This window comes from Pelodiscus sinensis, chromosome 7 (assembly GCF_049634645.1).
Source record: "Pelodiscus sinensis isolate JC-2024 chromosome 7, ASM4963464v1, whole genome shotgun sequence".
NCBI classification, from domain to species: Eukaryota; Metazoa; Chordata; order Testudines; family Trionychidae; genus Pelodiscus; species Pelodiscus sinensis.
Window position 1 is genome coordinate 54603615 of NC_134717.1, and position 23465 is coordinate 54627079.

The following is a 23465-nucleotide window of genomic DNA, read 5'->3' on the forward strand; positions in this document are numbered from 1 at the left end:
TGGAGAGAGGTAACTAGTGGGGTTCCCTAGGGGTCTGTCCTGGGACCCATCCTATTCAATTTATTTATAAATGATCTAGAGAAAGGGGTAAAGTGAGGTGGCAAAATTTGCTGATGATACCAAACTGCTCAAGATAGTTAAGACCAAAGCAGACTGTGAAGAGCTTCAAAAAGTTCTCACCAAACTAAGGGTAGACTACAGGGTTTTGTCGACAGAAGTTTTGTCAACAGATACTGTCGACAAATCTTCTGTCGACAAAGAGCGTCTAGACTACAGCCAGTTCTGTCGACAAAGCAAGCCGCTCTGTCGACATAACAGCGTGGACGCAAAGGACAGTTTAGATGCAATAACACCTTCTATCGACAGAACTGTGTCAACAAAAGGCGTTATTCCTCGTAGAATGAGGTTTACATACGTCGACAAAACTGCTGAGTTTTGTCGATGTTATGTCGACATAACTCAAAGGCAGTGTGGACGCAGGTATAGTTTTGTCAACAAAAGTGGACTTTTGTCAACAAAACCCTGTAGTCTAGACACACCCTAGGTGATTGGGCAACAAAATGGCAAATGAAATTTAATGTTGATAAATGTAAAGTAATGCACATTGGAAAAAATAATCCCAACTATACATACAATATGATGGGGACTAATTTTGGCTACAACTACTCAAGAGAGATCTTGGAGTCATTGTAGATCATTCTCTGAAAACATCCACTCAGTGTGCAGTGGCAGTCAAAAAAGCAAATAGAACAGTAGGAATCATTAAAAAAAGAGATAGAGAATAAGACACAAAATATCTTATTGCTTCTATATAAAACCAAAGTATGCCCACATCTTGAATACTACGTACAGATGTGGTCCCCTCATCTCAAAAAAGATATATTAGCACTGGAAAAGTTTCAGAAAAGGGCAACAAAAATTATTAGGAGTTTGGAATGGGTTCCATTTGAAGAGATTAAAAAGACTTTGAGTTTTCATCTTAGAAAAGAGGAGAGTAAGAGGGATATGATAGAGGTCTATTAAATCATGACTGGCATGGAAAAAGTGAATAAGGAAAACTTATTTACTTATTCCCACAATATAAGAACTTGCGATCACTAAATGAAATTAATAGGCAGCAGGTTTAAAACAAAAGGAAGTTTTTCTTCAGTCAACCTGTGGAACTCCTTGCCATAGGATATGGTGAAGGCTAGAACTTTAACAGGGTTCAAAAAAGAGCCAGATAGATTCATGGAGATTAGGTCCATCAATGGCTTTTAGCCAGGATGGGTAGGAATGGTATCCCTAGTTTCTGTTTCTCTGGAGGTGATCATGTGAGGATTACATATTGTGATTCCTCCCTCTGGGGCATCTGGTATTAGCCACTGTTGGCAGACAGGATACTGGGCTAGATGGACCTTTGGTTTGACCCAGTACGGCCATTCTTATGAGCAGATTACACCCATATGTGTCATAATTCCATGTTAAATTTGTAAGTAAACATGTTCTGTGTTGTTTTTAAACACAAAGGATGTAGGCTATGTAATGTATGTGAGTCAATGTTATTCTAAGAACCTTACCCTTAGCATTTTGTGACTTCTTACAGTCTATTGTACACGAATAACATTTTTTGCAGCTGAATTCCTTGTATTTGGCTTTTTTTTTTTTTTTTTTTTTTTTAAGACAAACGTATCTGTTATCTACCAATAACATGGTACTACTTAAGCAATGGTGTTTATACTTCATTCAAGTGAATGGGGTAGACGAGATGTCCTAAAACCAGAAATGTTTTTAATTTAATATTTGAAAGTTTTAATCTTTAAAGGATGTGCAATAGAGATGTTAGCATATAGTCATGTATAGTCATGTAAACGATTAACCAGTAAGCCTGGGCGTATCAGTTAATCCTAACAACTACATGCACTCCCCTCTCCCTTGCTGTCTTCTGTATGAGAAGCAACAAGGGGGGGGCACACTGGGTCCCACAGAGCTACCTGCCCCCACCCACTGTGCTGTGCCTCTGATAGAAAGGCAGTAGTGCAGAGGGCGAGGGAGGGCTGGTAGATGCAGGAAGCTGGCTTTCAAGCCAGCTTTCCATGCGTATTGGCTGATGGGGAAGCTGCCTGCCCCCCCCCCTCCCACAGAGGCAATGGAGGGGGGAGGAAGGAGCCAATGTTTTGGGGGACGGGGGCGGGGACGGTGGTGGCTTAAAAACTGCCCCCCCCCATGAGCACTGGATTTGCGGGGCTGTCCCCACCCCCAGAGATGGCAGCACTGGACAGTGGGGAGAAGGAAAGAACAGGCAGGATACCAGCACAGTCTGTGTCCCCGGGGAACTTGGGTGATACACAGGTAGCAGTGCGGAGCAGCAGGTGGGCACAAGTCTGCATGCGGAGCCTCTGTGAAAAGCAGCAGCACTGAGTGGCAGAGAGCTCCCCAGAAGTGTGCCAGGAGTGCACTGGCTGCCAGCCCTGCCCCTGAGGATTACTGAATTATCATGTAACCAATAAGATTTTGTGTGGTTACATGATTATTCAATTCAACAATAACTAACATCCCTAATTGCAAGCAAGAAAGCATAAACAAATGCACTTGGGCAATATTAATCTGTATACAGAATTTCCTACTCCCCCCAAAAAGTTTAAAATTTAGCTTTCTAGTTATTTTAAATGTATTGCTTTATCTAAAACTAGATTGCATTACTCTGTAGAATTAATACTTTTCATACACATTTTCATTTGATACCTTGGCAACTGTGTACACGTTAACACCCTTTTGCGACACAATCCACTGGAAGCACAAAAGACATGAGGAAAGACATAAAACTAAAAGCACCTTCAAAGGTTTTTTCCATGGCATCATATTTCTTAACTGTCATGTATCCAAACCTGTTAAGGGGGTTTAAAAAGGTAAAAGGAGAAGAGGACTGGGAAAGAGCAGAAAATAACTTTTGTTCTGGGCTGTTGTAAAAGCTCATTTATTACACAGCAGCTGGAATAAGTTTCCTCAGAAAACGTAACTTTTTAGCTAACACCAGCATGGCTTAGAGAAAAATACGCCAAAAACCTCTTCTAAAGCATAATTGGCAAAAAACAGCCTGAGAATATTTATCAAAAATGCCTTAGTTGCTTTATTATATTGGCATAATCTGTATATATTCCTTGCCTCAGCTTTTCCCTAGAACACTTAAACTAGAAGTGGTACTCCGGAGGTAAACAACAATGAAATGTGACTTCTGATCTAATGGATGTGCAAGACTTTCAGTAATAATAATAATAATAATAATAATAATAATAAAAACATCATCCCCCCAATTGGTCATCACCAAACAGAATCACAATCGGTACCTTTCACCTCTTCTGGTATAACAATTCCAAACTACAGGGAGGTACAGATTCCCAACATAACGAACAGTGCCAAAAAGTGGGTAGCAATATATTAAAATGTGAGGAGTAACTTTTGGAGTGTTAATGACTCTTTCCTTATTTTATGGAAATAATCTAGGTGTTATCCATAACAGACTTCTGAGTTTGTCTTACAAGGCTTTTTTTTTTTTTTTTTCCCCCAGACTACACCAAAGAGCATTCAAAATAGTAAATTTGTATCCTTCTTCCAGTATGAAGAAAAGCTGTTGCTAGCTATTTTAATTCATCTGAAGGGCGTTACTGTTTTCTGGCAGTAAGGGAAAAAACATCTACAGGCAGTCCCTGAGTTACGCGAATCCGACTTATGTCGGATCCGCAGTTACGAACGGGGCCGTTCCTCTCCCTGGTTTCCAGCAGACCAGGGAGAGGAAGCAAAGCGGTGGAACACGTGGGCAGCGGACAGGGCTGTCCGCTGCCCACGCGCTCCGCGGCTTGGCTCTGCTTTGCTCCCCCCCCCCCGGTCTGCAGACCAGGGGGAAGGAAGGGGGGGGGCAAAGCAGAGCAAAGCCACGGAGCCCGAGGGCAGCAGGACAGCCACAGCGCGTCTGGGCTGTCCCGCTGCCCCCGTGCTCCGTGGCTTTGCTCCGGACACCTGTGGTACAGCAGCTGGGGCGCTGCCAGTTGGTCCCGTAGCGCCGCTCTGGGCGCTACTGGACCAACCAAGCAGCACCCCAGCTGTTCTGCCCCAGGCGTCCTGATTCAGCCACTGCTGGTCAGATTCAGCAGCGGCTGAATCAGGACGCCTGGGGCAGAGCAGCTGGGGTGCTGCTGGGTTGGTCCAGTAGCGCCGAGGAGCGGCGGCGCTACTGGACCAACCCAGCAGCACCCCAGCTGCTCTGCCCCAGGCGTCCCCAAGTCAGCCGCTGCTGAAACTGACCAGTGGCTGACTACAGGAAGCCCCTGCCCCGGGCTTCCTGGAATCAGCCGCTGATCAGTTTCAGCAGCAGCTGACTTGGGGATGCCTGGGGTTCTTAAGTTGAATCTGTATATAAGTCAGAACTGGCCTCCAGATTCAGCCGCTGTTGAAACTGATCAGTTTCAGCAGCGGCTGAATCTGGACGCCAGTTCCGACTTACATACAGATTCAACTTAAGAACAAACCTACAGTCCCTATCTTGTACGTAACCTGGGGACTGCCTGTATGTGCTTCCCACAGCTTGATTTTTATACCTGTAAAGCAGAGGGGAACCAAACTTTTATATTCCACAGACTCCATTTGATTTTTAGCTAAAAATGCAAGCATGAATATTACAAGCTGTCCAAGAACTTGGAATCTTTGCTGGATATTTGCATTACCTCAGAGTATATTTAAAATGAGTCATCCTTTAAAAACAGTCTGACGAGAGGAAAAGTCACTAGTAAATGCAACAGAGGTTTTTTGGAGAGAGGGGTGAAGAAGAAGTGAACATTAAGCATATAAACCCACAAGTGGAAACAGCATTCTATCAACAAGAAAAAAGTCACATGCGGGTGGAAAGATGATGCATCACCTTGGTCAGCAAATGAGAAGGCTTTCCTGCAATGTTTCTCAGAAGGAGGGATGTTTCCCTGTCCAGATAGGAGTGCTTGTACAGAAAAAGAGAGAGAGAGAGAAAGAAAATAAGTCAAAAGAAATCAGTGCAGTAATTTTATAGTGTATTGATTATAGTAGACAAGCAGAATTTAAGCAAACACCTAAAAACTTTCTGCACTTAACTTCCCCACATAAACTCTTCCCAGCCATAAAACTAACGAGCTCTAGACCCTGAATTCCAGAAATACTTGACTGAAAGCAAAGGTTTAATAAGATGCTCTGCTATTACAACACACCACTTTGCTCTTCACCTGTTTTTGAATCACATAAAAGTTATAAAATACACGTAAAGAATTTTTTTTCTTACCGGTTACTGTTTTCGTTTCTACAAAATACTGGTTAGATTTTAAAAAGTACCTAAGTGATTTAGGAGCACAAATTAATGGGACTTGCATTACTAAGTCACTGAGACACTTCTGAAAATCCTATCTGCATCTGGCAAATCTTATAGAACTGGGCTTGCTGCTTCTGCAATGCAGAGATGAAGACAGTACAGAACTGACAGTCATGGAACCAGGACATGCTATTCAAGCTTTGCACCCTGGCTGCTATTTCCAAGAACAGGACTTCCAAAATGGAAGAAAACACCTTACAATAACGAGAGTAACTAACTGTGCCAACTACTGCCAACAAGTTAAACTTTTCATGTACAGATATCTTCTTGTCTCATATATTCATTCTTTCTTTCAATACACCAAGTTCTTCTCTCTCCTACAAGAATTTGTCTAACAATAATCCACACTGGGGAAGTGACCCAGATGACAGAACAGATAAAAATATAACTCCCTCCTCAATGTCTTATGCCAATAAGACAAAAGCAACATGAAGCATAAGATATACATTCCTTCTGTTCAGGTTTTACAATTGTTAAAGCATGGCTTTCCTTCTTGGATAGCTTCTTCGACATTTCTCCCAGGCAGCTGTTTCATCAGTAAATTTGGCAGAAGTCAGATTCTACCTGTGGTGGGAGTCTTCTCTCCATGGAGACACGCAAATGATAAATGGGTATTGCATTGCCCAAGAACTTCAATTACACATAAACTGCATCAGCCACAAAGGAAGATGGGAAGGAGGAATGACTTGATGATCTCCTTTCAGGACATAATTGCTACTGAACAACACGTATGAAGGATAAAAGTCCAGAAACAGAGCATTCCATGTTTCACCTTGGAGAGATGCCAATTTTAATTCCAGGAGAAGTAAGGGTAAAAAAAGAAATTCCCGTTGAGCATTTGTGTAGACTGCAAAAATGAGTGCTCTTTTACAACATGTTAGCTAACATATATGCATATTTTCACACATCACCAAGGATATGGATTGATATTTAAAGATATTCTAGTCATGGTCAACCACATCCTTGGGTAGATCAGGTTTTAAACATGTAATGGTGGGACATGTTATCTAATAAGTTCTGATACATTTGAAAAATCAAGTATAAACTTGGCACTGGGTAACTTAAAGCATGCTTAGCTGGTCAAGATAAAATCTATAGACAGGCTTCAAGCTTTAACTCAATCAGCGCGGCACATGTTATGTTACACAGAAACTTAAACTAGAATTTTCAAACATATTAGTTATAAAGCATTAGCTAGTATACCCTACGATCACATCTTTTATGACCACGGCCAGCTAATACATTTTTCAACATCATAGCCTTTACCCACATGAGACTGACTAACGTTTAAGAAGTGATAACATTTAAAAAACTCTTTCAGTCTAAACAAGTCTGAGTGTACACACTGTATCCATAGTCCAAAAAACATGTTTTGTTTAAAATCTTAGTACTAGCAAAGAAGAAGTTACTCACCTTGTGCAGTAATTATGGTTCTTCGAGATGTGTTCCCCTATGGGTGCTCTACTGTAGGTGCACTTGCATTCCCACACTGCTCACTGGAGATCTTTGGTCGCAGTGGCTATTAGGCTAGTACACATGCTAGCTCCTTGTGCCAAGGCTAGCCAGCGTGCACAGACTAATCCCACCTCAGTTCCTTCTCTACCAGTGTTATTGACATGAACTCAGAAGTAGAAGGGCAGGTTGTAGAACCCTCACAGGGACACACATTGTTACTGCACGAAGAGAACAGCTTTGAGTAGTGTCCTATAGATGGCTCCCGAGCAGTGTGGAGGGCTGCGACTTTGGGGCTGGGTCAGTTACAGGTACTGTGGAGCCGAAGATGGCATCGACAGCAGAGTCCCCAGTGATAACATAATGCTCTGCACAAGTGTGAACTGACGCTTGTGTCACCACTCTACTGATTTCTGAGATAGGGACATCCATTGTTGACTTCAAGAATGAAAAAATCAGCCACATGGGGTATGTATGGACAGTATTTGGAGGGATCATGTTGCAAACTTGTGTCTGATGCAGTTCAAGACCCACTTGGAGAGTCTTTTGGCTGATATTGCTGAGCTGTTGGAGCTTTCTGCATGAAGAGGAAAAACGAGGATGGTGGGGGGAGGGGAGAGAGTATTTCCTGATAATCTTCATTCTGTCCAGATAGACTGTTAGGGCTCTCCTGACATATAGGGTGTATAATATATAGCCTCCCTGTTGTCTTGGTAAGGCTTGGGGTAGAAGATCAGGATAAATCAATTGGTTCACGTGAAACTTGGGAGGATACTTTAGGAATCATTTTGGAAGTGGCCTTTACCAAAGAACACCATAAATCAGCTATTTCTCCTAGAGAAGGCATTTGCTATGAAGGAGGAGGTTTTTCACAGAGAGGTATGTAAGGAGAACAGATCATTCCTTTCAGTACCAGGGTTCAGGCCCATGTGGCAGTAGGAAGATGAGGTTATGGGAAAGGTTTACTGTGTGCTTGAGAAAACTTTTGGTAGATGGGCATGACAGTACTGAGTAGCTTTCTCCTGGTTGGTGGAAGACTATTATAGCTACTAGGTATACTCAGAGAGCTTAGAGATAACCCAAGTCTTTTTCAGGCCAATGCCTAGTTTAAGATATGTGGAAGAGTCCTGGATATTGGGGAGTTTTGTTGGGAACATCATCAAATCCAAAACCCGGACCATTTTTGCTGGTAAGTATGTTCTGTTGAGAACTTTCTGCTGGGTAATCAACAAAAATTATTAGGGGTTTGGAACAGGTCCCATATGAAGAGAGATTAAAAAGATTGGGACCTTTCAGCTTAGAAAAGAGGAGACTAAGAGGGATATGATAAAGGTCTATAAAATCATGACTGGCATGAAAAAAGTAAATAAGGAAAAGTTATTTATTTGTTCCCATAACGTAAAAACTAGGAGACACCAAATGATATTAACAGGTAGCATGTTTAAAACAAACAAAAAGAAGTTTTTCTTCACACAGCACATGGTCGGCCTGTGGAACTGCTTGCCAGAAGAGGTTGTGAAGACCAAAACTTTAACAGGATTCAAGAAAGAACTAGATGAATTCATGATGAATTTAGGTCCATCAATGGCTATTAGCCAGGATGGATAGGAATGGTGTCCCTAGCCTCTGTCGGAAGCTAGGAATGGGTGACGGGAGAGGGATTGTTTAAGATTCCCTGTTCTGTTCACTCCTTCTGGGGTATCTGGCATTGGCCACTGTCGGGATACTGGACTAGATGGACCTTTAGTCTGACCCAGTATGGCCATTCTTATGCAATATCTTCTGCACCTCCACTGAACAGGAGCTTTCTAGTTGTCTGAAACCATGAGGTGTAGAACCTCCAAGTTGGAATGTAGGGTGTGTCCTCTGAAGTGGACAAGAAGGTAAAGAGAGACAAGGAGAGACTCGCTGGGCACATTGTAAGCTGTGACAGGTAAGGGTAGTATGGTTGAACCTCCCAAATCCAGGACTCTCTGGTTTGGCAACATCCGTGGTCCAACACAACCACAGATGTTGCAGGACCAAGAAGCCCCAGAGGTGGAGAGCGGGAGCCAGCTGGGAGAATGAGCCCTGGCTGGGCCAGCAGTGGCTGGGCCAAGTGGCAACTGGGGAGCCCCAGCCTGGCTGGAGAACCCCTGGCATCAGCAGGACCAGACCGTGAACGGGGGAGCCTCTGCCCTGGCCAGGGAATCTCTAATGTCAGCTGGCCCAGGCAGCAAATGGGGAGTCCCTGCCCTACCTGGGGAACCCCTTGCAGCAGCAGGGCCATGCGGCGGCCAGGCAGCTCCGGGGAAGCCCCAGCAGAAGCAGGACTGGCCCTGGCCTGCTGTTATTGAGGCAAGAGAACCCCTGGCATCAACAGACAGGCAGCCCCAGCCAGGGAACCCCTGGAATCTCCAGTGGCAGTGAGGTTGGGGTGGCTGGCTGGCCCTGGCCAGAGAACCTCTGGCAGCAGCAGCAGGGCTGGGCAGCAGCAGGTTAGCCTGGGCCAGGGAGCCCCAGTGGCAGTGGCGTCCGAGCAGGGCTGGTAGTATCTGGGTGGTACTGACAGGGGAACCCCCGGCAGCAGTGAGCAGGAGCCCCAGCCTTAGGAGCCTGGAAGTGGAACAGCCAGCAAGGGAGCATTGACCTCCCCAGGTCTGGCAAACTCCCTAGTTCAGGACTGTTCAGGTTCCGACAGTGCTGGACCAGGGATTTCCACCCTGTAGTTCTGTCTCACCCAAGTAGGACTGACCGGAATGATGTGTGCTCTGACTATTTTCGGCAAGACCTCTAATAGTAGGAGAAAAAGAGGTGAGATGAAAAGAAGGTCTCTGTCCCTGGGGAGAAGAGCATTGTCCAGAGTGTTGAGCTCGCCCTGCTCTGGATCAGTAGCATGGACATTTCTTGACCAGGTAAATGGCAAACAATCTGTGGTTGGTGTCCCCCTCTGCCTGAACAGATTGTGAAGTACTACCAAGTCAAACTCCCCGTCATGACTGTGGAAATTTACAACTGAGACTTCCGCTATTGAGTTGTGTGCGCCTGGGAGGTAGGCTGCTGACAGTATGACAGTGGGAAATACACCATTTCCATAGTACCATCACCTCCATGCTGAGGGATGGTGACCTGGCTCTCCCTTGTCAACTGTCTGTTAGGGCTCATGCGTAATACTTTGATCAATAAGAGGAGGTAGGTGTAGACATTCCTGACTGCCTTTAGCTCGAGCAGGTTGCTGTGAAGGGATATCCCCATACGTGACCATTTGCCTCGTGTTATAAGGATCTTTACACCTGCATCCCACCCTACGAGCAACGAAGAAAGTTTGAGACACATGGTGTTGATATGTAGCACAAGGATCCCTGTATGGTCACTTGGGTGGTGGTGGCGGCAGCACCCAGGTTAGTGGCAGGGCCCATGGATGGCTGTATAAAGATAGTGGTGATGCGGCTATTAAGGGTATGCCTGAGGACCCTGGTAATACTGGGCACCAGGGAAGATTTCCATGCTGTTTAAAAGCTTGACGTGGCAGTCCCAGTATTAAGAGAAGGAAACTCCAGTACGTCTGATACATGGAGGTCCCTAGACTGTCTAGATTCCAACAGTGCCAACTAACTCAAGGCTGCTGGTGGCACAGAGGAGGATGAAGGTTTTGTCCATACCAGGTATTCTAGTGCCGAATGAGGTACTGATGATGATACTACATACCAGTAATGCCTTTTTAGAGGAGTGCTTACTCCTGTCCTGGTTCCCCAGCGCTGTTGACATCATGCTTGTGCCCATTGGTTCTGTGGGCTTGTCAACAGTACTTGCCGCTGAGGACTTCTGTGAGGTTTTGTCCATACCAGGTATTCTGGTGCCGAATGAGGTACGGATGATGATACTACATCTATACTACAGGCAGTCCCCGGGTTATGTACAAGATAGGGACTGTAGGTTTGTTCTTAAGTTGAATCTGTATGTAAGTCGGAACTGGCGTCCAGATTCAGCCGCTGCTGAAACTGATCAGTTTCAACAGCGGCTGAATCTGGAGGCCAGTTCTGACTTACATACAGATTCAACTTAAGAATCCCAGGCATCCCCAAGTCAGCTGCTGCTGAAACTGATCAGCAGCTGATTCCAGGAAGCCCGGGGCAGGGGCTTCCTGTAGTCAGCCACTGGTCAGTTTCAGCAGCGGCTGACTTGGGGACACCTGGGGCAGAGCAGCTGGGGTGCTGCTGGGTTGGTCCAGTGGTGCCCAGAGCGGGGCTACGGGACCAACCAGCAGCGCCCCAGCTGCTGTACCACAGGCGTCCGGAGCAAAGCCGCGGAGCACAGGGGCAGTGGGACAGCCCAGACGCACCGTGGCTATCCTGCTGCCCTCGGGCTCCGTGGCTTTGCTCTGCTTTGCTCCCCGTCCCCCTGGTCTGTAGACCAGGGGGACGGGGAGCAGAGCAGAGCAGAGCAAAGCAAAGCCGTGGAGCACGCGGCCAGCTGACAGCCCAGACGTGTCTGGGCTGTCCGCTGCCCGCGTGTTCCGCCACTTTGCTTCCTCTCCCTGGTCTACTGGAGACCAGGGAGAGGGAGGGCCCCATTTGTAACTGAAGATCCGACGTAAGTCAGAGCCGCGTAACTCGGGGACTGCCTGTATATGATCGATACTATATGAGAGGGTCTCACAAGGCTTTCACACAAGGTTATTACAGGAGGTCTCTCTTGTCCTCCCTTCTTCCCCAAACTGGCCACCTTGCTTGCTGTCAGAGAGAGAGGTGGGTGGGGAACTGAGACTCACACATGCTCACTATCCACAAGGCAAAAAAAGCCCAAATGTCTCAGGCCACAGAGAATCAACAAAAGAAAGTTTTAGCAGAAAAGAGTACTGCTGGAGTTCTATGTTTTTATCATGTAACTGAAAAAATAACAGGTGGTCTACAGTAACAGCAGCTTACTCCGGAGCACTGTTGTTGAGATGTGGGGGATTGTAGCCAGGAGTATGGTTTGAGGGGTTCCTGGCTTCCATTACTGATTAACCTGGGGGAGGATTACCAGACACACATTCTTACAAGAGAAAAGAAGACTGTTTTGCTCGTTACATGAGTACTATCAACTGTTCATTTCAGCAAGAGTTGAGGGAGTTCACTGTCTTACAGGATTGAGCCCTAATAGAACAATTACTGCATAAGCAGCCATAGCAGTTATCATTCAGTGTAAGTACAACAGAATCTTTCACAGAGAAAGGGAATTCTGTCCTGAGAAGTGGACGTATCCCTCATACACCTTAAAACCAGTGCTGGTACAGGGAAATGTAAATTTGCTCAGGGAGCATTCTCCTTGCTATGATGGCAGTTTTATTTCAGCTTACCTGGCCACATAATCATGGGTACATATTATCTGACCTGTGTTGGTCAACTACAGCCAAAGACTATCTCAAGGGGAACTCTGTACTGCTACAATCTTCTTCTGTAGAGTAATTTTTTCATCTCAGGGGAATAAACTGGCTAATCCTAGATAAATTTGGCCCTGTAATTGTAACTTTTACTTGGTTTAACCAAAAGGAATAGGGAGCAGGAATCTTGAATAAAGTATGACAGTTTAATGGGTCACTTAGTTATTAGCATTAGTATAAGCCCAGTTCCCAACAAGGGATAGAAATTTGCAATCCTTTGAACTGAGGGAGGGGGAACCTATGGACAGTCTGTGGCTTGCCTTGATCTGACTTACAAGTCTTGGGGTGAGCTGACTGGCTCCCTGCGGTGGGAATCATGGCCAATGGGAGTGGTGGGGGCTGATGCCTGCAGGGAGCACTTTCTCAGAGCCATGTGAAGCCACCTGCTCCCCCTACCCTCTGGAGCTACTCCAGGTTGGGCCCCAATCCACTACCTCCTCCCACATCCCCACTCACAGCCCACTCCTGCCCCCTCCCTCCTACCCAGACCACATCTCTCTACCCCCAGCCTGCCCCTGCACCCTTCCTCCCACGGAGACCCTGCACATGTAGCTAACTCAGACTCAACACCCGTACCCCCAGTCCACTCCCCAGCAACCTCCTTCCGCACTATGAATCCCTAATTTTTGGCCCCAATCCAGGGCCTACCAAGGCCCCACAAATCTACTAGCCTTAGGATCCCAGAAAAGTTAATCTGCCTTGGAAACTATTTTTCCCTTTCCCATCCCCTGCAAGGGGCTGGAGCTTGAGGCGGAGTGAGGCAAGTGTCTTTTTCCTGCTTTTCAGTTGGGGGGTATATATGTTAGGATTTTTTTTCCTATTCACTTGGGAGCCAGGCCAGTGAGGGTGGACCAAGGTATTTTCAAAAGGGAAAAATGTTGGTATTATTGAAGTATTTGTTCAAGAAATGCCAAATAAAGAAGAACTAAGTAGAGTTTGTTCCCACTGCTTTTCTGATCCACAGCAAAAATCAAAATACAGATACTCATTGGCAAAGAAATACTTAGAGAAGTAATAACGAGATTTGATTGGACTGTTTGTGGCCATCAAAGTCAGAGCTAGCAAATCAATGGCAGTCAAACTACCTATATGAATTTGAGGTGCAATGACATGTCAAAGAGCAAGAAAGCTAAATTTCTTTAGAAATCTAGAGTGCCTTTTGTTCTGGAATAATATATTTACTTTTCGGCACCTCGGTTTCACAAACATGTAGGGAAGTTAGAGAAACTATAGACAAGAACAACAAAAGAGATTAACATATTATAGTTTGGCAAAGCAACAGCTATTTGTAGATAAAACATTCTTCAAATACTTGAAATGAGTAAATGCCCCAGAGGGAGAGGACTAGTCATGAGACAGTAAAACTAAGAAAGGATTATTTACAAGATTACTTTTGTTTCATTTTATAGGACAGAAATACACTCTGCAAATGTAGTCTGCACTTTTAAACAACTCAATACAGAAAAAGGTTAATTCAGGTATTAGGAAAAATTTAAGATTAATAATTGTTGAGTTATGGAATTACCTTCTAGGAGCATTAATGGAAAACATTGTTTGAGACATTTGAAGACAGATCGGATATAAAACAAATATTTACTGTGGCAACAGCAATCCCGCATAGGCCTGCAGGGGTGAACGGATGACTCAATATCCATTTTTCCCCTCTCAAAATTCTATGCCACAAAAATGCAGGTCAAAATTTTGACCCTACAAACTATTGACACACATACTGTCCTTTTATTTGTAATCCTAAATGAACGTTTTCCTAGGCACAATTTACATCTAGAAATGTCATTGACATAACATTCAGAAACCAATGTCCCATACGGAGAAAAATAAGACCTGCACTGCTACTCCAAAAGGCAATTAATCCAAATTTTCAAGGATCTCAGTCTGCAAGCTTCATTGATATAGCATAAAATGAACACTATATCAAAAAGTAATTCAGATGAAATTCAAAACCAAGATTTTTTGATCAAATATTCTCATCCGATAAGTTTTATAAAAACCTAATCTATACCTTTCACAACAATCCTTTAATTACAAAAATAAAACACACTGCAAGCTATCACATACATAAAAATCCTTGAACTGCAAATCTTAATCCAAAGAACTGAATATCAAATACATACAGAAAAATAGGGAATACTTCTAATAACTCTAACAAAATTAAACTTTGATCTCAAACATAAGCACGTAAAATGTTTTACCACACACATTCAATCAATCACCAAAGGTTTCATGTAATCAGAAATATACTACAGGAGCTAAGATTGAATAAAAGGGACTTTAAACTTGAATAAATATTTTAGAAATATGAAATACTTTTCACATATCTTTATTCAATAAAAAACAGCTTGCCTTGATGTTCATAAAAACATGGCATATGTGCTTGTTCCAAATTACTTTTAGGACTTCAAAGATTTCCCGCATTCCTTCCTTCCTTCAAAGAAAGGAATACATCCATTATCTTCAGGCCTACATACCAAGCAGGGCTCATGGACCAGCTGTTGGGTATAGCATCTTACAACATATTTAAAGAGCCCTACACACAAACATTGGATGTTTGTTATTCTGAGAAGATATTTCAATGCTATGACTCCATTTGCTCCTTTTCACACTTACTACAAGCATGTATAACTTAGGCATGTAAAATGGTAAGCATGAGGTTGGCCCTTTCTGATGAACCTCAGCAGTGGCCAGCCTGAATCTTGCTAGCACAGCACCAGTCATGGAGGGGCCAGTGGGCCGGGATGGTGGACCTGAGTTAAAAAAGTTAATTGACCATTTTAACATCCCTAGTATAACTACACTGCAGTATAACCAAGCATGTTTTCAAGCATTTAGCATATAAACTTCTATACAAAATATTTCCATCCTACTGTTTTACATGTACTTGACAGCTAAATGAGATAAAGGTAATATGTACCATTTCACTCAGTGATCTCTTGTAAGATGTAATTAAAACTAATGAAAGTGTCAAACAATATTATTAGCTGTACTACAAATCTTTGGCCTGTCAATACCAGTATACAATTTCTCCTTCCGTGGTATTGAAATACTCAGTTACAATTCGGAGGTCTTCCCTTTTTGGAAAGAAGGGAACGAGCTGGTCTTCATATTTTTCTTTGCTATAAACAAAGAACAACTCTGAGACGGAGTGCAAATATTTAGATCAATTTCAATTTATAAACAAAAAATCCCCATCTGTCTCAAAGGGATATTTATGAATCATCTAAGACTTATGAAGATTCTAGTAAGAGTTTTAGATTTTCCCAAAAATAAACATGACATAAAATTGTAAGGAGGTCCCTGTGAGACAAGATTAAACAGATGGACTCAAAGGACTCTCACATCGCATGATGATGATCACTAGAAAGTACTGTATTGAAGTGTAAGGAACTACAGCAAAAACACTTTCAAATATACAAAAACAGTTTCCCTACCCTTTCACAAACGATTGCAGCTTCCTTTGAATAAACTCAATGAATTGCTGCTACTTGCTGAAGTTGGTAGGGTTCAAGAGAACAAACTTCAAGTTAAAAAAACGATTGTAGAAATTCCAACACCAAAGTGTTTCACATGCTAATGGAACAGATTACTTCTTCCTAGTCAGATATCTAAAACGTGCAAATGTATTTTTATATATATATATAGATAGATAGATAGATAGATAGATAGATAGATAGATAGATAGATAGATAGATAGATAGATAGATAGATAGATAGATAGATAGATAGATAGATATAGACAAAAACACGTGTCACAACCTGTTTGCAAAATGAATTCTTTAGAAAAAATTGCACATAAAATACTGCATCTTGTAACTACATAATGCTCAGAGTTACTACATGACATGCCATACACTTAAGATCAGCAGATATATTTTTAAATCATGCCAATGATTATCGATCATTTAAAAACTGTTTTCTATTTTTATTTATATTTTCATAGTTGTGCAAAATTATGGATCTTCAACTTTTTATTCCAATTATCTAAATTTTCAATAAACCACTGGAACATCAATGGGGCAGGTGGAAGTCACACAATTATTTAACAACAGTAGGCAAAATGTTAGTCTACTGTTAAATTGTTAAATCACAAATTGTCAACATCACCTGTTAAAAGGTAAATAGCCTTTAATCAAACATCACAATTCTCAAGCAACACTTTTCTTACTTTATTCGTAAGAAAATTTCAACAAATCATCAATGGAAATATTTTAAAAAATTTTTTATGTGCACAGGGAAATTGGTGTTTACAAACAAAAAAAACCTAATCCTTCCAAGCCTACTGACACACTATTTTTAGACATAAAACTCCCAAATTTAAGTAGGGCTTGAGTGCACTGCCCAACTTTACTGAATACAAACAAGCAGTTTATCTGATATCAGTTTCTTTATCTAAGGAGGTTGCTTCTCTGACATTAAAGACTTGAAAGATACTATATGGAACAATCGCTTCATTAAGAAATAGGAGAAACAAAGTATCATAATTAACAAATAGTTAAGTACAACTGATATATCTAAAAGTATTATGTGAAAGATTTATAGCTTTTACATTAATCGATTAAAATACTGTACTACAATAAACAGTAGAATTGACATGTTTATTACACTCTGAACTGTTATAACAACTCTGAAATTCCTTAAGAACTCACTCAACTTTCTATTCTTAGCTTTCTGTTATAAAGTAGATTTAATCTATATCTAAAATCTGTTTTAGGGATGTGAAGGACTAGTCAACTAGTCACTTCTCCCTACTTCTATCAGAAAGAAAGAGGCAGCAAGGGAGGAGGGGAACAGGAGAGGGTACTTCAAAATGGTAGCGCTGTGTGCAGCCTGGGGCCAGACCCTGGGCTCCACATGGTGCTGCTGCTTTGAAATGCCACGTGCAGCCTGGGACCAGCTGGGGTGTCCCTAAGCTGCACGTGGCATTTCAAAGTGGCAGTGCTGCATGGAGCCTGGGATCAGCTAGGGACTCCCCCATGTGGCTCAATGCGGAGCTTTTGCTTTTAAAGTGCAGCAACAGCCCTAGGGCTGTTGCTACACATCAAAAGGCGAATGCGCCCTATCGACTAATCAAATAGTCAATGCAAAATGCACTGACTATTTGATGAGTCAATTACTCAATATTTAACATCCCTAATCTGTTTGAAATTTCATACGCAAGTTTGATCCTTCTGGAAAGAACCTTAAAATGATTCACCCCAGTATATGGAAATGTGTAACATTAAGGACACACATATGATCTCAGGAATAGCAGAACACTATTACAGTCATCTACATTGTAAACAGCAGAAGCCTCCATTAAACTTTTCCCTTTAATAACAGCACATCAAAGCAAAAGATATTTGCTAATGAGAAAGACTACAAATATTGTAGACAAAAAACCCGGTCAAAATTTTGTATGAATAAACAACATGCCAATAAAGCCATTAATCAGATATTTTAAAAAATAAGAACAAAGTCAATATACAGATGAAAGAAAGAATGACAATCAAGATCAAAGGGGAAAAAAAAAACACCACCACAGAAAAGTTCTCTCTCAGGATGGTAAAGAGAAAACTCCAAAATTTTCCTATGTATTTTCAGTCTCAGAATAATTGTTCTACACATGTCAATAGTTTTACTAAAACAAGAGTACTGTATACAATTATCCAGTTGATGAGTAATTCCTTTTATAGAGAAATTCATCTATTACTAGGATATCTACATTTGCTGTACTTATCTAATTTATCTTCTACAATGACTTTTCCAAAAGGAAGAATCCTGGGGGGGTGGGGGGAGGGAGGGGAGCGGGGAAGTAAAATCCATGTAAATCCTGAAATCCATGTAAAAACACTGGATTTTGAATACGTGGATTTTCACCAGACTTCTTCCCCGGTGATAAACATGATTGATCAAGCTTTTTAACTTTACTTTTCTGACTGCAGCAGAAAATTATGTAACAATCTAAATATTTTATTTTCACAAGAATCTCTTGGTATACCAATCCTTATTAAAATATATTATGAATACTAAATGGTTTGCTTAATTTAGCCATCTGAGGGCACCGTTGTGCAATTTATGCTTTTCGGCATTGTTGTAAGAACTTGAAAGATGTTTTCCAACTCCCATTTTAAAATCACATCTGTTTTCAGACTTTAGAAAGAGGATGGAACCAGAAACAATGACATCCGATAAGAAACACACAGATTTGGCATTCTTGACAATTCTGTGTAAATTTGTCTATCATAATTTGAAATTGTAATAGTATTCCTTTTCTTTAGATTTTTGCCTTTAAGATTCAAAATTACACAGTACTTTTGAAGAAAAACGTCTAATTTGAAAGAAACTTTAAAATGCAAATAAAAGTTTAAATACATTCAATGCTGTAGACAAAAGGGCCAAACTGAGCTTTCATACTTTTATTCTACTGTTATAAATACTCAAACTTTAGGCCTGGTTCTGCCATAAGTCTACTGCGTGACCTTGGGAATGCCACTTCACCTCCATATGCTTCAGCATTTGTAAAACCAGAATAATGCCACTGACCTCCTTTGAAAAGCTCTTTGAGATCTATGCATGGAAAAGCTCTGTATGAGAGCGAGGTGTCATTATAATAAATTATAGAACGCATCTAGTGGAGAAATCTCACATTGCACCTTTCCCTTGAAATAGCCAAAGCTTGAGTAGCAGCAATCAGGCTTAACACACTGTGATGAACATCCTAAGCTAGTGAGTGGACTACATGAGTGGCCCTCCATCTCAGTGGGTAACCCAGATGGTCTCCTAGGATAGCAGAGTTTTGCTAATTGTGCTTGCTGATCTAGAATTTGTGGGGCTGCCAAGTGAACCATTGCAGTGCTTTGGATACCAAGAGCGCACAGCTCTTAAAGACAATGTGAGAAATCAGCACACACTTTACTTCATGTACCCTTGCTTTACATGAGTGTCACTTTAGTAATACTGGTAGGAAAAAAGCTACATGGACAGAAACCAGCAGAATCTGGCAACCCTGCACGTGGGCAATGGGAAACAAAATGTCTCTTAGCCCACCCATAGAACCCGGATGGGCCTCAGGTTGCTCACTCTTGGTGTAAATAGCTTAAATGAGTGTATTTGGGAATTGGGAGGGGATAGGTACGGAAGTTTTCAAAAAGCTACAGGTTATGAGTCTCTCCATTGCTGAGGAGTTAATGTACGAGACTATAATCACGGATGCAGTTTCTAATGACAAGGGGGACTGGCATAGCCACAGATGAAAAACTGAAGAGAGAGAGAGAAACAGATAATCATGTCATAACTTACAGGAGTCAGCTCAGCCTCCTCTTCTGCAAAGTCAATGTGACACTTGGGCTGCTTGATGGGATGTCCCAAAGAAACACTATGCTGTGAAAATGAAGAAATGGGGGAGGAGAAGTGGGGAAATGAAAGAAAAAGGAAGAGGAGGAAAAGGCATGGTTTATTATCATGAAGGAAGAGCAGGAAGGAGCAGTGATGTGAACCAGTAAAAGAAAAGGAAGTGAAAATAAACATGCAACAAACATCCCTGCTCTCACCCTGTTGTGCAACAATGATCAATGATTTTAGAGAGAAAAATAGATGCTTATTTTCTCCTGCCACCCACAATCAGGGAGTAATTTATGTTTGTGTTATATTTATCAGAAATTGGTTACTATTTTCTTTCCTAGTAGTCTATAATGTATTTGCTTATTTTCATGTAGTGTGCGTGATCTTTATCTTTTACTAATTAATAAGAAAACAGACCAAGATAAATCGTATAAGTAAATAGTTATGGGGTTCTGACCAGAAAAACAATATTCTCCCATTTGACACAGAAAATGACACTAACAGCACTATATTTTCGTCCTTTAACTATCTACAAATCTAAACCTACCAATATGTTAAACTAAAATGGAAGGTTGTTTTTGATTTATTCATAGACAATCTCAGGTGATCTTTTTCCACCTGGGTAAAAATTAACCAATATTACATACAACAATAACACAGCAGCATTGTAAGAATAAATGATAGCCTCCAATTGTCAATGGTCCCTTCAGTATATCTCATTTCACTGCCTCAGGCTCCTCTATAATGTACAAAAAACCCAAAGTCTGTATTTCTGTAAAGCTGTAACAGTATTTGATTGATTAAAGAAAACTACAGAAATTCCTGTAATATTTTACAGCTCCACTGAATGCTTCTGTGTTCCTAATTTTGGTCAGATGTTCTAAATGTGTTTTGGCCAAGTATGGCCAAACAAGAAATCTTGCTACAGTAAAACTCTGATGATCCGGCATCTGATGGTCCGGCACCATCAGGAACCCAGAAGTGCTCCGGGCAGCCGGACCATTGGAGCTGCTCTGCCCCCAGCTTCCCAGATTCAGCCGCTGCTAAAAACTGATCAGCGGCTGAATTGGGGAAGCCGGGGGCAGAGCAGCTGGAGTACTGCCGGGTAGGTACCGTAGCGCTGCCCCTCTGCCCCTCAGAGCTGCGGGACCAACCCGGCAGCGCCCCAGATGTCCAGATTCAGCCGCTGCTGAAACTGACCAGTGGCTGACTCCAGGAAGCCCGGGGCAGAGCAGCTCTGCCTCCGGCTTCCCAGAGTCAGCCGCTGGTCAGTTTCAGCAGCGGCTGACTTGGGGACACCTGGGGCAGAGCAGCTGGGGTGCTGCCGGGTTGGTCCAGTAGCGCCGAGGGGGTTAGGGCCTGGCTGGCACTGGGGGCTCTAGGCTTTTGGAAGATGGGTAACACTATTTGCATGTCTGTCATTTGCATAATTAATATGCAAATATACAAATGTTACCGGCCCACCAAAAGTTTGTGAATGGGTTTTCCAGTCCCTAGTATCAAGAAGGTTGGGAACATATTGTGCATTAGTCCATGTAGGCTTTGCTGGTGGGCACAAAAAGTTCTTTGGTGCTCTTTACTGTAGTGCTATTTGAAATCAAACCAATTAATGTGCAACAGAAAGCACATCCACATAGTGCACATTACTCCACCATGAATGTGTGCCCTCAGTTTGTCCACATCAATGGTACGGTACCTACTGAATTCTAAGATTCTAGCAGACATTGCAGTACTCAGCCAGTATTTTTAAGAATGACAGTTTTTATATCCCTTTGTCCTACAGCTTCTTGTGTTTGCTTTTTAAAACTTAAAGAAAAATAAATAAAGATAGGGAATGAAGTCTACCATGTCTGCATCAAGACACATTTCTTTAAAATCAGAGGGATCAGGAGATAACACTTAGCCCTAAAAATAAGTGAAGCGAAGATATGGCTATAGTAGCAACATTATACATTTTTAAAATGTTGTTCTGCAAGTTAAATATCAAATTCCTTCATTCCGGTCAATTTAACCAGCCAATTGTGACAGACACCAGTTTTTATTTTAGCTGCAATGATGGAACCATTTAAAATGGTTCTAAAACTATACTGGCAATTGGTTCAGTGCAGTCTCAAAGGGAAGAATGTCACCTACTGATTAGTCCCTTTAATCAAATAGGTTTTCCATGACTGTTTCCAGTCCCAACACCCATCTAGTCTAAACTTTCCTAGCTTGTATAATCTGAAGACATAGCACAAAGTGTCAGCTTGCTATGTCTGCAGGCATGGCAACACAATGAAAAGAACAACTGATTTTATTAAATACCACTCAAGTAATATATTAATCAAGAAAACTATATTAACTTAAACATCAAGATATTTCAGCAATTTAACTAGAAAATTATTCAATAAATGGCTGGAAGTAGGAAAGTGCATGTAGGCTTCCAGTACTATGAGCAGAAGTTGATAACTAGTTACCTAAATAAATGATAAAACTGATGTGCAAACAGATTGGAATTTTAGTTTTCTATGATCTTCCACTCCAAAGTTCTTCAAATTCCTCACCAAGGTTTATCTCACTTTCCTTTTTCCTCGTAAAAACAATCAATACTCTCCAAAAAAGACTCATGTTAAAAGACTACCTTCATAGCTGTAACACATCATACATACATGCAGAACACAGTACTGGTTTTCTACACAAACCACTTATGGGAGTAGCTAATGCAGATGAATATTGCAATGCATAACCAAACAAGTTCCTGAAATTACAAACTTACAAGTTTCGCTAAGATATTTTGCATAATTTCATAAGATTTGCCGACTTTTGAGTAATATTTCAGAAATTTTAATAACTGGACTGCTGATAGATGTGCTACCAAAGAAGTTGAAAAACAGTATTTAAAGATGATGGATTCACAGAATTTCCTTTTACTGATGAATTTTTTTATTTAAGTTACAAATACTGTTGCGAGGAACTGTTAAAAAAAAGTGGGGAGGAGATAGGAGAAGGAGCTGTGTTAACAACTATGTTTAAGTCTCATGTATTAAATCTTTCAATTTGCTACAGTGGTGGCACATGGCCAAAAATTGGAAGCCCTAAACTGGCATTCCTGCAAAAACAGGTTTAATTTGAAACCTCTAAGTGTAAGTCCCCGTCCCTGATTGGTGCAAGACATGACTACACACGTAGCTGTGTAAACAAACGTCAACGCATACCCTTGATACGTACTAACCACACAGAATTCACAGGGGCCCCACTTACCAAATTTACAGTTCACTTAGGTCAATGACAGGGTCTTAAAATCGGCCACTTTCAAGATTTCAGCTGCCATCCCTACCCTGCTTCCCCGCTCCACCTCCTGCTCCCACTCCTGCACCTTCCTTCCTAGACCCCACACCCTCAACCCAGCCTGCTCGTGCACCATACCTGCCACCCACCCCTGTTCCTGTGCCCTACTTCCACAGCCCAGACCCCCACACCCTTACCCCAGCCCGCTCCTGCACCATACCTCCTGCCCCAAAACCCCACACCAGCCGAGTCTAGCACCCTACCTCATGCCCAGATCCCTCACACAAAACCTCAGCCTGCTCCCTGGCAGCCCCCTCCTGCACACTGAAGCCCTGATTTTCACCCTAACCCAGAGTCTACAGGGGCTCCCAGAAGAGTTAATCTGGACCTGGGGGTAAGCCCTGAGCCTCAGCACATATACCCCCCCATCCTGTGGGACTGCAGCTTGAGGGGAGTGAGGTGTCTTTTCCTGCTTCTTGCAGCCTCAACTGAGGCCCTCAAACTTCTGGATGACAATCAGGTTATCAGTAGTACTTTCTAATGTCATCAAAGCATCATGAGTAATCCTTTTTGACTGAAACCCTCTGATTCACTAGGGCATTTTTTCAGATTCCTGTAGGTACCTCCAGCTATTCC

The 23465-nt window shown here is 42.2% G+C and overlaps 1 protein-coding gene across 6 annotated transcripts in view; it reads right to left on the bottom strand.

Annotated features, from left to right (window-relative positions):
• RAPH1 (Ras association (RalGDS/AF-6) and pleckstrin homology domains 1) overlaps positions 1-23465 on the bottom strand; it is a 174198-nt gene that overhangs the window by 43667 nt on the left and 107066 nt on the right. For 4 of the 6 annotated variants that reach the window (XM_075933801.1, XM_075933805.1, XM_075933807.1 and 1 more), the window contains exons 5-6: positions 19521-19601; positions 4895-4969 (exon numbers count right to left, since the gene is read on the bottom strand). In XM_075933801.1, coding sequence (XP_075789916.1) covers positions 4895-4969; positions 19521-19601 — 156 coding nt within the window. The remainder of the gene's footprint in view (positions 1-4894; positions 4970-19520; positions 19602-23465) is intronic. The other 2 variants (XM_075933804.1, XM_075933802.1) reach the window with 2 other exon arrangements.